The sequence below is a fragment of the Delphinus delphis genome, chromosome 1, assembly GCF_949987515.2.
Source record: "Delphinus delphis chromosome 1, mDelDel1.2, whole genome shotgun sequence".
NCBI lineage: Eukaryota > Metazoa > Chordata > Mammalia > Artiodactyla > Delphinidae > Delphinus > Delphinus delphis.
In genome coordinates, this window is record NC_082683.1 from 11,258,821 (window position 1) to 11,271,440 (window position 12,620).

The 12,620-nt window shown below is 49.0% G+C and overlaps 2 protein-coding genes across 2 annotated transcripts in view; one reads left to right on the forward strand and one right to left on the reverse strand.

The window, feature by feature from the left end:
• Nucleotides 1-12,620, forward strand: part of KAZN (kazrin, periplakin interacting protein) — a 461,784-nt gene that overhangs the window by 283,139 nt on the left and 166,025 nt on the right. The gene's annotated exons all lie outside the window — the stretch shown is intronic.
• LOC132438292 (large ribosomal subunit protein eL39-like) lies at nucleotides 5,484-5,860 on the reverse strand. The gene is made up of 2 exons (XM_060032387.1): nucleotides 5,736-5,860; nucleotides 5,484-5,532 (listed from the first exon to the last, which is right to left on the reverse strand). Exons 1-2 carry the CDS (start codon nucleotides 5,858-5,860, stop codon nucleotides 5,484-5,486), a joined length of 174 nt encoding a protein of 57 aa, XP_059888370.1.

The window sequence follows — 12,620 nt, forward strand, 5'->3', positions numbered from 1 at the left end:
ATGCAAGAAAAAGAAAAAAAGAAGAAACCACGAACAACTGCTGACAGCATCTGCACCCTTGTTAACTCAAACGCAGCATCCAAACTACACTTTTCCAGGAAGGCGGCTGTGAAGTGGCAGTTTTGTTCAGTGGCCCTGCAGCCCATTGAGCACCAGCTACCAGTACAGATTCCCCTTTTGCCCCAGCCCTGCCGATGGGCACCCGCGGGCCTTGGCAGCTGGGCGGGCACCCCTTCTCCCTGCCCGGGGGCGCTCCTGCTTTGGCTGCAGGGACAGGCGGGCTTTGCCGTGGGCACTCGTGGGACTAGAGGTCAGTGCGTTTGCCGGATGCGCAGAGAGAGGATGAAAACGGAAGGCTGAGACCTGCTTGGCTGTCTCTTGGCGACTAAAGATCGGGCTGCTAGAAGGTGACGTGTGAACCTACTTGCTGACCTGTGAAAGACAGGTGCACCGTGCCCTCCACTACCCCCGGGTACAGGCTTTGTAAGAAGTTGCTTTGTTTGAAAATCAATTTTAAAACATTGTACCAGAAACAAAATGTAATTTACAAAATCACAATCCTGTTAATCTCACAGGAATAGGTAACATTTATCAAGTGCTTACTCTGTGGCAGATGCGTTCTGAGTCCTCCACACATACTTAAGGCACTTAACCCAATGAGGGAGGCAGCGTTATTGCTCCTTTTTACGAGGAGGAAACTGAAGCCCTGGGAGGTTAAGCAATCTGCTTAATGTCATACAGCTGGGGCAGGATTCCGTCTCAAGCTCCCCCTGTCCCCAGTGCCTGGCACCCTGTAGCCACCCAGTGACTCGTTATGCTAGGAGGAAGTTGGCTGGTTGATTGATTGGTTAGCTGGGTGATAAGCTACCTGGACTGCTTAGGCTGCAAAGTTGATAGGGGCCCAGTCTTGAGTCGGCAGACCCAGGTTCCAACCTCAGTGCAGCCACGTCCTGGCTGTGTGGCCTTGTGGGAGTTACTTCCCCCCATGTGCCTCAATTTTCCTCATTCATAAAATGGGCACAGGAATTGCCCTACTTTGGGTTGTGGATCAGAGGAGAGAAATGTATATAAAAACCTGCTGCACGGCAGCTGCTCTGTAACGGGCACTGCGAGGCTGCCTTCCTGCTGTCAGTGCAGCTTGTGACACCTGCACATCAGCTTGCAGGATTCGACCTGTCTGCACACGCTCCAGGTCACAGCACAGACAGGCTTGTGTGCTGCATGTCGGACTCCCTGCTGGAGAAGCCACTGCTCGCGTCTCTCCATGTGCAAATGGAGTTGTTTTCCGTCCATCCCAGATTAGTGCATCTTCTGCAGGTGCCACTAGCCCCAAAGCCAGCTGTTCCCTGGGGGGGCAAGAAGTGCACTTTGAGTAGGAACAGTCCTGCTGGCTTGTCTTGCTGCCACCTGCAAAACAGAACCCAGTCCCAAGGGTCTGCACTGGAGAAAGAGAGGTCCCCAGGCCCACGTCCAGAACATCCTCCCAGGGTCTGCTAACCAGATATTAATGATAAGGATGAAGCAAATACCTCATGCAAATGTTTAATAGGAAAATAACAGGGGCTTCCCTGGTGGCGCAGTGGTTGAGAGTCCGCCTGCCAATGCAGGGGACTCGGGTTCGTGACCCGGTCTGGGAGGATTCCACATGCCGCGGAGCGGCTGGGCCCGTGAGCCATGGCCGCTGAGCCTGCGCGTCCGGAGCCTGTGCTCTGCAGCGGGAGAGGCCACAGCAGTGAGGGGCCCGCGTACCGAAAAAAAAAAAAAAAAGAAAAGAACACACCACATGAATTCGGCTTACCATTAACTGCCCAGTGGTTGTGAACAGTGGACAACTTAACAGTTGATGTGACTGCCTTCAAAGTATACTGTTATTTTCTCTCTTTCTCACTCTCTCTTCCCCGAGCAGGGTGACCTTCCTAATTGCTTTGCTTAAATGGATGTTAAAACTTGTTTTCATTCCTTGACATGGTTGACAGAGTTGGGACTGGAGCAGGTCACCAGGAACATGCCTGGTAGCAAGGCTCAGAAGTGAGCCATGCAGAAACACAGCTACATAGACCAATGGAACAGAAGTGAGAGCTCAGAAATAAATCCATGCATATCCGGTCCACTGACATTTCACAAGCGAGCCAAGAATACTCCATAGGGAAGGGACAGTCTCTTCAGTAAATGGTGTTGGGAAAACTGGATATTCACGTGCAAAGGAGTGGAAGTGGAACCCTCTCTTACACCACTCACAAAAGTTAACTCAAAATGGATTAAGGATGTAAACATAAAACTATAAAACTCCTAGAAGAAAGCATAGGGAAAAAGCTCCTTGACATTGGTCTTGGCAATGATTTTTTTTGCGTATGACACCAAAACACAAGCAACAGAAGCAGAAATCAACAAGTGGGACTACGTCAAACTAAAAAGCTTCTGTACAGCAAAGGAAACAATGAACAAAAGGAAAAGGCAACCAACCTACAGAAAGGGAGAAAATACCTGTGAACCACATATCTGATAAGGGGTTAATATCCAAAATAGATAAGGAACTCACACAACTCAATAGCAAAAAAAAAAAAAAAATCCAATATTAAAATGAGCAAAGGACCTGAATAGACATTTTTCCAAAGAGGACATTCAGATGGCCAATAGTTATATGAAGAGGTGCTCAACATCACTAATCATCAGAGAAATGCAAATCAAAACCCCAATGAGATATCATCTCACACCTCTCAGAATATTCTGCTATTTTCAAAAATACAAGAAATAACAAATGTTGGCAAGGATGTGGAGAAAAGGGAACTCTCATGCACTGTGGGAATGCAAATAGGTAGGGCTACTATGGAGAACAGTATGGAGGTTCCTCAAAAATTAAAAATAGAGCTACCGTATGATCCAGCAGTTCCATATGACATGTATACACTAATATGTATAACCCGAGTCCCCTGCATTGGGTATTTATCCGAAGGAGATAAAAACAGTAACTCGAAAAAATATACGCACCCTCATGTTCATTGCAGCATTATTTACAATAATCAAGACATGGAAACAACCTAAATGTCCATCAACGGATGAATAAAGAAGTTGTGGGGAATTCCCTGGCGGTCCAGTGGTTAGGACTCCGCACTTTCACTGCCAAGGGCCCGGGTTCAATCCCTGGTCAGTAAACTAAGATCCCGCAAGCCAAGCAGTATGGCCAAAAAAAAAAAAAAAGTTGTGATATATATATATATATATATATGTGTGTGTGTGTGTGTGTGTGTATATACCTACACACATATGTGTGTATATATGTATATGTGTGTGTATATATATATGTGTGTGTGTATATATATGAATTCTATTCAGCCATTAAAAAAAGAAGGAAATCCTACCATTTGCAACAACACGGATGAACCTGGAGGACAGTATGCTAAGTAAAATAAGCCAGACAAACGAAGACAAATACCATATGGTCTCAGACATGGAATCTAAAAACATAAGTCAAACTCACAATAACAAAGAGAATGGTGGTCACCAGGGGCTGGTGGGTGGTGAGGTGGGGAGGGCAGAAAGAATGAGGAGATTTTGGTCAAAGGAGACAAACTTCCAGTTATCAGAGGAATAAGTTCTGGGGATCTAAGGCACAGCGTGGTGACTATAGTTAGCAGTATTATATTATATACGTGAAAGTTGCTAAGAGTAGATCTTAAATGTTCTCACCCATAACAGCAACAACAACAAAAGGGTATTTGTGTGAGGTGAAGGATGTGTTAACTAACCTTGTTATGGTAAACATTTTGCAATATATACATATATCCAGTCATCACACTGTACACCTTAAACTTACACAGTGCTACATGTCAATTATGTCTCCATGAAACGGAGGGTGGGGGGCAGAGAGGAAAGAAAGAAGCACGCTGTTGTATGGCCGGTGACCTGGGGAAGTAGCCCGATGTTGAACAGGAGTCCAGAGTTCACTGTATAGTTCAGCCACTTTGCTTTCTGCCCCATAAAATAAAAATGTCAAAAAGGGCATGTTTATATCTTTTCAGCGTCACAGAATGTAAAACAAAATGTAAGAACTGAAAGTGCACATGATTAGTTGAAGCATGCAAGACACCTTTAAAATTAAAAATCATCGTGTTCACCGTCTCACTAGTGGTTTCATCCTTTTCTAGGGGACAAGCTAGCGACCCTAGGTGCTCATGCCTGAGGGTAGGTGGCAATGAAATAATCCCAGGCTATCCTCAGTCATGGAGCACTTGATATGCCTCCTTCTTCTGAAGATCTGGAAGGAGGGTGTCGCTGAAACAGAGAAGCTGTGAGTCAAATTGAAGTATTCAATCTGGCCATCCCTCCACTGATGGGTCAACGCTCTCCCTCCGTTCCTCCCCCCACCCCCCGTGCTGGCCTTTAAAATGAAGCCCCTGCAGAAATAGAGACACATATGTAGAGAACAAACGTATGGACACCAAGGGGGGAAAGTGGTGGTGGGGGTGGTTGTGGGATGAACTGGGATTGACATGTATACACTAATATGTATAAAATGGATAACTAATAAGAACCTGCTGTATAAAAACTAAAATGAAGCCCCTGCCCCAGAGGAGTATCCTGTCCATGGAGGATGAATGACTCCCAGGAAGCGCCCTGAGACTTTGGGACTCAAGAGTGTGTTCCCTGGACCAACAACATAAGCATCTCCTGGGAGCTTTGTTGTTAGAAGAGCAGAACCTCAGACCCCACTCCTGAATCTGCATTTTAACAAGGTCCCCAGGAGACAGACATTCTGGTGAAGGCTGAGCCGCTCTGAGATGATGCCCCAGGAGGCAAATTGAGTTTGAAAAAATGCTCTGGGTACAAAGACAAGGCGTGATTACTCTGCCCGGGCATGTCCTGAACTGCTTCCAGAAAGAAGTATCCTCTGAGCTCTGTTGGAAGGGATAGACTAGACGGAAGGGGTTTAGTGGAGGCGGAGAGGAGAACATTCCAGGCAGGGAGCATGGAGTGAGCAAAGTCCTGGAGGTGTTAAAGAGACAGAGAGGTGGAGGGGGGCGGGGGGGCACTGCAAATGGAGATGCATTTCCAGAAACCTGGCTTAGCCGTTTCTCACCTGAGTGGAGGGGCGCCCTTCCTCTACCCCCCTCTCTCCACGGAGCAGGTGTGCCCACGCCAGAACGTCTCTGGCGCCTCTTTCCGTTGATGTTGTGAACTGGGCTTTGCTCCATCAACCTGGGCTGGGACTCTATGCAATGTGTCACCTGCTTCTGCACTAACTCCGTGCCAGGATTGTGCTGGGCATGTTACCTGCTTTATTTCATTTATTTTTTTTTAAAGGTTTCACATATTTATTACTGAGTTAGACAGTGAGCAGTGGTGAGGGAAGATCAAGAGGAGTGAGCTATTCCATTTCTCTCATCACGCAGGCAGCTGTTCAGACAGTAGTGATGTTCTGATATGGTAAGACGCACTTGACCTTGACACAGCATAAATGTGCACCACTTCATATGTGAGCTTCCTTATAGACCCAGCTTGGTTCTTCTCCGATGTCTTCTCTTGGAGTCGTACCTGATTTTTTTTTTTTTTTTTTTTTTTTTTGCGGTACGTGGGCCTCTCACTGTTGTGGCCTCTCCCGTTGCGGAGCACAGGCTCCGGACACGCAGGCTCAGCGGCCATGGCTCACGGGCGCAGCCGCTCCGCGGCATGTGGGATCTTCCCGGACCGGGGCACGAACCCGTGTCCCCTGCATCGGCAGGCGGACTCTCAACCACTGCGCCACCAGGGAAGCCCTGATTTTATTACCAGTTTTCATTTGAATCCATTGGGGAACGGGACGATTCTGCTTTTGTTTCTTGGCCAGGAATCGCTTGATCCTGAAAGTCTTGTGGGACGACATGGCGAGAGCAAATTCAACCGCACGTATGATGGCGGACAAGAGAAAAGAGGAGCATTTCATTTATTCTTAAGGACAACTCACCTAGAAGGTTCTAGAGAGACAGAATAGCAGAACAACTAAGAGCATGTGCTGGAGCCAGACTGCCTAGGTTCAAATCTCACCTTTGTTCCTTACTAGTAGTATCCTTGGGAAAGTTAAAGTTGGTTCACCTATCCGTATCTTGAAGTTTCCTCTGCTAGACAATTGGAAATAATAGTGCTATATACTTTGTAGGGCTTCTCTGAGGATTAAATACATCAGATATAGTTCAGTGCCTTGGCAAATGGTGAGTTCTACATGTGATAGTTTTTAATCACTCTTATTATCCCATTGAACAGATGAGGAAACTGAGGCTCTGAGAATTAAAGTGATTTCTCCAAGGTCACAAAGTTAATACTCCACTACCTTTGCAAGGATTGGCCATGGGCTGCCCTCTCTCTCCCACTTAGCTTGACTTGGAGACCCCTTACATCCTGCCCACAATCTCCTCCTCCAACATCATGCCCTTGCTTCCCACCCAGCGTCCCTCCCACGTAACAGAAGACATCTCTTCTCAGATGTGTGCCTCTGCGTCTGCTACTGCCACCACACCTTGGCTTGGGCTGTTTCCTCTGCCCAGAATGCTCACCTCCCCATCTCTGCCCATCCTGACTGCACCTCTGCCCTTGATACCCTGCTGATGTACCTGGTGGAGGGAGCCCCCTCCTCTACATTTCCGGGTGCCCCGCCGTGCACCCAGAGAGCCAGGGCCACATTGTACACATCCTGGCTTTCTCCCCCCTTGCCTAACATGATGCTCAGTGTGCAGTCAGTCCCCAGCATGGGTGACCCTCCCTCTCCAGATCCTGTTCCTGGCCCGGGGCTCTGTTGATTCAGCTCAGAGTTTCTCAACCTCAGCACTACCGATGTTTGGGGCCAGATAATTCCTTGTTTGGGGTTCTGTCCTGTGCATCATAGGATGTTTAGCAGCATCCCTGGCCTCTACCCTTTAGATGCCAGTAGTAAGTCCCCTCCCTGATTGTGATAACCCAAAATGTCTCCAGACATGGCCCAATGTCCCCTGTGGGGCAAAGCTGCCCTCCAATGAGAACCAATGAGAACCAGAATTTCCCCTGGGGTGACCAGGATGAGAGAGGGGGTGACTTTAGCATGGGAGGCTGTGGGGGGCGTGGGGGCGGTTGAAATCCCCAAACGTACATGCAGGGAGGTCACAGAGACTGGGAAGGATGGTGGAGATGGTGAACGAGAGGGAGCGCACCCACGTCCTGCCAGCCACGGCCAGGTGGAAATGTGGTCCAGCTTCTGCCAGATTTTGAGACTCTTCAAAAGAAGCCAGAAATCCTGTCTTTTATGTGAAATTCCCTGATTCTTATTTACAAAACAGAAACAGACTCACAGACTTAGAGAATGAGCTTATACCAGGGGGGAGGGGTGGGGGGAGGGATAGACTGGGAGTTTGGAATTGGCTTGTACACACTACTATACAGATAACCAACAAAAAAAGAAGAAGAAAAATTCCCTGATTCTTAAGCGTTGGCAACTAACATGAATTTGTTTTAAACATTGTGGGAAGACCAGAATATGTCTGTGAGCCACATGTGGGCTTTGCAACCTTTCCTACAGACCAAGCTTCCAACCTAGAAGCTCTGGGTGGCTCACACCTGCTGGGCCCACGGGTCCCCCATTCTCTCAGCAGTGGTTTGTGTCTTAGGCACTGTGCACAAGCCCCATGTTAGGGCTCTGGACTACACAGACAGTCTCTGCCCACACAGGCCACTCCAACCCCTTCTGAAGCCCAATTCCAAAGAGGTGGAGGGTTCTAAACTCCCAAGCGATAGAGAATATGGAAAGTACCCCAGGAAGGGGGTCAAGAAGCCTGAGCTGTCATCTGACTCTGGCACTGATTTGCTGTGTGACCTTGGGCAATCACTCCCCCTCTCTGGGCTTCAGTTTCCTCCTCTGTCACGTGTTTGTAGGATGAAGAAAGAGAAGGGCGGAAGAATGCATGCTTTCTGTTCCTAGGACTCGAATGAGTATTTCCTCTTGGCAGCACAGAACCCCACCTGGCTTACCCAGTGCCCAGCGGGCATTCTTGTCCTCAGACTGACCTGGGCAGGGACAAGCTGGTTCCACCTCCCAGCCCAGGAATCCTGCATTTCAGAGCGGGGAGTCTGGGTCATCCTCATGGACTCTTTTCTCTGTGTAATTAGGTTAGCAATGCTGGAGGCTGCTTCACGGGTGGAACCCGCCTTTCCATCACTGGGAAGAGTGAGGCTGTTGGCCCCTACTGGTGCTGATGGCAGAGGTCCGGTTTTGTGAGACCGTCTCCCTGCCCAGAGGTGCTCATGGCCACAGGATGGCTCAGGTGGGCAAGCCCGCACCTGTCCTGTCTGCAAGCCCTCAGACAGTTTCCCAACGGGCTCTGCAGCTGAGAGGAGCCTTCCTTAGGCTGATAGGAGCAGAGGGGCTCTGGGAGATCTTTTTATCCAACCTCAGAATTGTATAGAGGGGAAAACTGAGGCCCGGGGAGGGAAAAGCGTTGACCCAAGGTCACCCAGTCAACAGAACAAACACCCACATCTCCTTACTCTCTTGTCCTGTGTTCCTTCTCATCTAACATCAGGTTCTCCTGGAAGTGGGCACTGGTGAGATACACAAAGAGTGACAGATAGACAGACAGACAGACAGACCCAGACAAGCACTGACTTTGCCCATCACCACCTGTGGCCTAAGACCAGCAGTTGTGGACTCCGTGCCTGGAGCCCCCATGTGGTGACTTACAGGAACGAGGGAGCAGGGGTTGAGGGATGGAAGACACACTGTTACCCTGTGGGATGGAATGGGGGTTCTATCACCAGACCTCCTGATGTTTTCAAAATAAAGCTAAATATCTGAATGTTTGGGTGTAATTTATCCAAATTTTTAAATGTTGGCAACTAATTTTTAAAATGCTTTTTAGTAGAATACTAGGAAAAGAAAACACATTCACAGGCCGTCACCGGCTCTAGGGCCACCAGTTTGCAACCTCTGCTCCCTTCTCTTACCCTCAGTTTACCCTGCTTTAAAGTGGGTATCATGGGACTTCCCGGGTGGTCCAGCGGTTAAGACTCCAAGCTCGCAATGCATGGAGGCACGGGTTCAACCCCTGGTCGGGGAACTAAGGTGCCACATGCCTCACGGCGCAGCCTAAAAAAGTATAAATAAAAAATAAATAAATAAAGTGGGTATCACGACAGTACCCCCTCTCATAGGGCAGTTGAGGGATTACATGAGATAAAACCACTAGAGGGCCTATCATACCACTGGGCCCACAGTGGAAGGTAGCTGTTGTTATTTATTAAGACATGGGATCCTTTTCTTAGAAGAAATGGGAAGGGACTTGTTAAGCTTAGCACAAGGCAACTGGGAGGCCCTGAGCCAGAACTCAGGATCTTTCCAACAATCCACAAATCCGAGTGTGTGCTTGCTGTATGCCTGGTGCCCTGGGCATGTATCCGTTTAAAACCCTGTCCCCGCCTTGAATTTACAAGGGAGGTGGCACTGGGCTCACCCAGCAGCTCGTGGGGTTGTCCTTCAACTCCAGGAATCCAAGAGCATCCCTCCACCAGGCCCCTAATCTGGGAGAAACATCCTACTTTCAAAGGTCAGATCTCTAAAAACAAAAAGAATGCAGCTCCTTTCACATTAGACAACACATTTCTGCTTGTTTGTTTTAATGAGAAACTTCAGGGGGAAGATGACAGTCCTTCCACGTAGCTGTTCGACAAATCTGCCTCCTGAAACCAGTTCCAAAGATATTTAAAGGACAATTCTGGGGGAAAAAGAATTTAGAACAAATTCTAATTAGTCCCTGTGGGACTAGGGGCCATTGCCGATTTCTGCCCTGAGAACCCGGAGACCAGGGCCTAAGGTTACTTCCTGATGTCCAGGGTGCAGAACGGTCTTCTTCCTGAGCTCAGCCCACACAGCGGCCGCTGGGGGCAATGTCAGGCCCATTCCTGGCTTTGCTGGAGGCCTTGTGGACACAGAGCCTGCAGTGCTGATGGAGGCCGTGCGTGCTCTGCCTTCAGGGTGGGAGAAGCCGGAGTCGCTCTGGCTGACATGCCTGAGTTCTGGTGGGCGGACAAGCAGGTAGAGCCTGTAATTACAGGAAAGCGGCCGGGGGCGTGTGTGGACAGGCCTCCCAGAGCCCAGGCAGGTGGCCTCCTGACAAGGAGGCCCCTAGGGTTTGGACTCTGGGTGCAAAAAGCCATCAGGGTGGGGGAGGGGTGGTTATGTAGCTGTGACGCCACAGCCACTGACAAAATGACCTTGCTCTGCTCCACTGCCTCGTTCCTACCCCGCAACTCAGAAGGACGTGAAGACCTAGCAGTCCTTCCTCCAGGCACTGGCAGTGGCCCTCACCTTTATCAGCATCAGGGTTACATGGAGAGGGCTGTTAAAACAGACTGTCAGGCCCCACCCCAGGAATTTCTGACTCAGGAGGTAGGGATGGGGCAGAGAATTTGCGTTTCTCATACATGCACAGGGATGGTGCTGATACAGCTAGTCTAGGGGCCACACTTCGAGAACCACTGCTCTAGGGCTTCCTGAAGTCAGTCTGCTTGGGCCCTGATTTGCTGTGTGTCTCTGGACAGGTATCTGAGCCTCTCTGGACTTCTGTTTCTCTCAGAAGGAGAAGCCAGCTTTGTCTTTGAACAGATATACCCCACCTCGGTGCTGAGATGCCTAATTACTACTTGCAGGTAGCTCAGAGACCTTCACATGAAAGGCCCAGGCCTTTGCACAAGGTTCTTACTCCATGGTTCCAACTTGCTTCTGACCACTGTGAGAGCTGTTGCTTTAGGAGAGATTGTCACTTTAAGTCTTAAAGGGACAGGCCAGGCCAGCATCTCTGGGTCTCAGCGCTCACCCTGCCTGCAAGAATATTGAAGCCATTTGCTAGCCTGGTCTTTGAGATTGTTTTGTTTCCTTGGGGAGGGAGGTGGCAAGGGCTCGTCACTGTCCCAGTGGTAAGGCCTCTGTGGCACAGAGGGTCATAATCAAAGTCATATCTGCCAGCCGTTCTCCTTTCTCATCTGAATGTCCAAGTGGACCGTGACCTTTCTACACTCGGGGGCCTGTCGCCCTTCCCCACAGTATCTAGGGCAGGAGTGGACTCATGGCAGATGCTGAGTGCAGGCGGACCCCAAGAAATGAACAAGCAAATAACCAAATGGTTCCTTAACCAGCCCCTCAGCCTGGGTGTTTGGCCCTCTGCAGTTACGTGGGCTTTCGCACTTCTGTTCTCCTTTGTTCCTCGCAGGACAGTCATGGGGAGATAGGCAAGTATTCTTATCCCCATTTCACAGGTGGGGAAACTGAGGCCCCCGGAAGGTGGCCCGACTTGCCCAACTTTACTAGTAAGTAAAGGGCAGTTGCAGAAAGAAAAGTCTAGAACTCCATGCCGCAGACCCTCACCACAGCCTCTCCCGAGTCTAATCGGTTTTCTTTTCCATGTCCCTGTAAGAGCCATTCTGCAGGTATTTGCCATGGAGATGAAACTGGGAGAGCAGTGATCTAGGAATCCAGACCCTTCCTGGTTCCGGAGAGGGAGGAATAGTTTCAACTTTGCAGAAATTGCCAGTCTTTCCCAGGGGCCTGCCTTAGGCCCGCTTGGTGTCACATGCTGGTACATCCCAGGTACCCATGGCAGGCTAGACCACATGGTGCTTCACCTCCGGAGCCCAGTACTGTGCCTGCCACATGGTTGGTACACAATCGGTATTTGTTGAGCCAACGAATGAATAAATGAAGACAGACGTGGTTGAAATACTGGGTCTAAACTTACCAGCTGTGTGACCTTAGACAAATCCTTCCACTCTCTAAGCCTTGGTTTCTTCAACTGTAAAATCAGAATACTAATAATTTTTATAATAATACCAAATAGTGGCATAATAATTAAGAAAACTGGCTCTGGAGCCAGAACTGCCTGCCTCTAAGTCCTAGCTCCATCCTACTCTACTGAGTGACCTCAAGCAAGCTACTAAACCTCTCTGTTCCTTGGCTTCCTCATTGATAAAGTGAGGATTGTGGTAGTACTTATGTAGTGTCGTGAGGATAAAAATGAGCTAATATGTGTAAAGTGCTCTATCCAATATTATAAATAACCCTTAACAATGATGATTCTATCTCTGTGCATTGGTAAATTAAATTATAACATTTAAGTAACAAGTACCCAGCAGAGTGCCTGGCACAGAGATGGAAGTGCTCAGTAAACAGTAACCATTATTCTTATCTTGGGTACTCACTGGCCCATAGCTCTCTGTGTCTCTTAAATCACACCTAGGAAGTGGAGACATGGGGCCTGAAAATTGTGGTGGTGGACTTAGTGGTCCCATTCCCAGGAGCCACCAACCCACAGTTGAGGAAGGTAAAGTACCTCCAGTGGCCACCGGGGGCAGCAGAGGTCCCATCCCCAGATGCCCTGCTGAGGGTTCCCTGAGTCCCATGTCCAGGAGGTAATCAAGGAAGGGTTGACTATTCCACTGTGCCCACAGGCAGGCATTCTCCATAACACTGACATGCAAGGCATTCCCCCAGAGAACACCCCTCACTTCTGAGGGTTAGACTCCCAACCCTGCATTGAACAGCCACATCATCTTGGATAAGTCCCTTTGTCTTCCCTAAACCTCAGTTTTCTCAGCTGGGACATGGGGATACAGTGGTTTGGAGGGTTGAA

Excerpts from the sequence above, each read along its gene's own strand:
- LOC132438292 (XM_060032387.1), bottom strand. The coding sequence starts at position 5,860 with ATGTCGTCCCACAAGACTTTCAGGATCAAGCGATTCCTGGCCAAGAAA. Across the intron at positions 5,533-5,735 it reads AGGGCTTCCCTGGTGGCGCA|GTACGACTCCAAGAGAAGAC; the intron begins GTGGTTGAGAGT and ends AAAAAAAATCAG.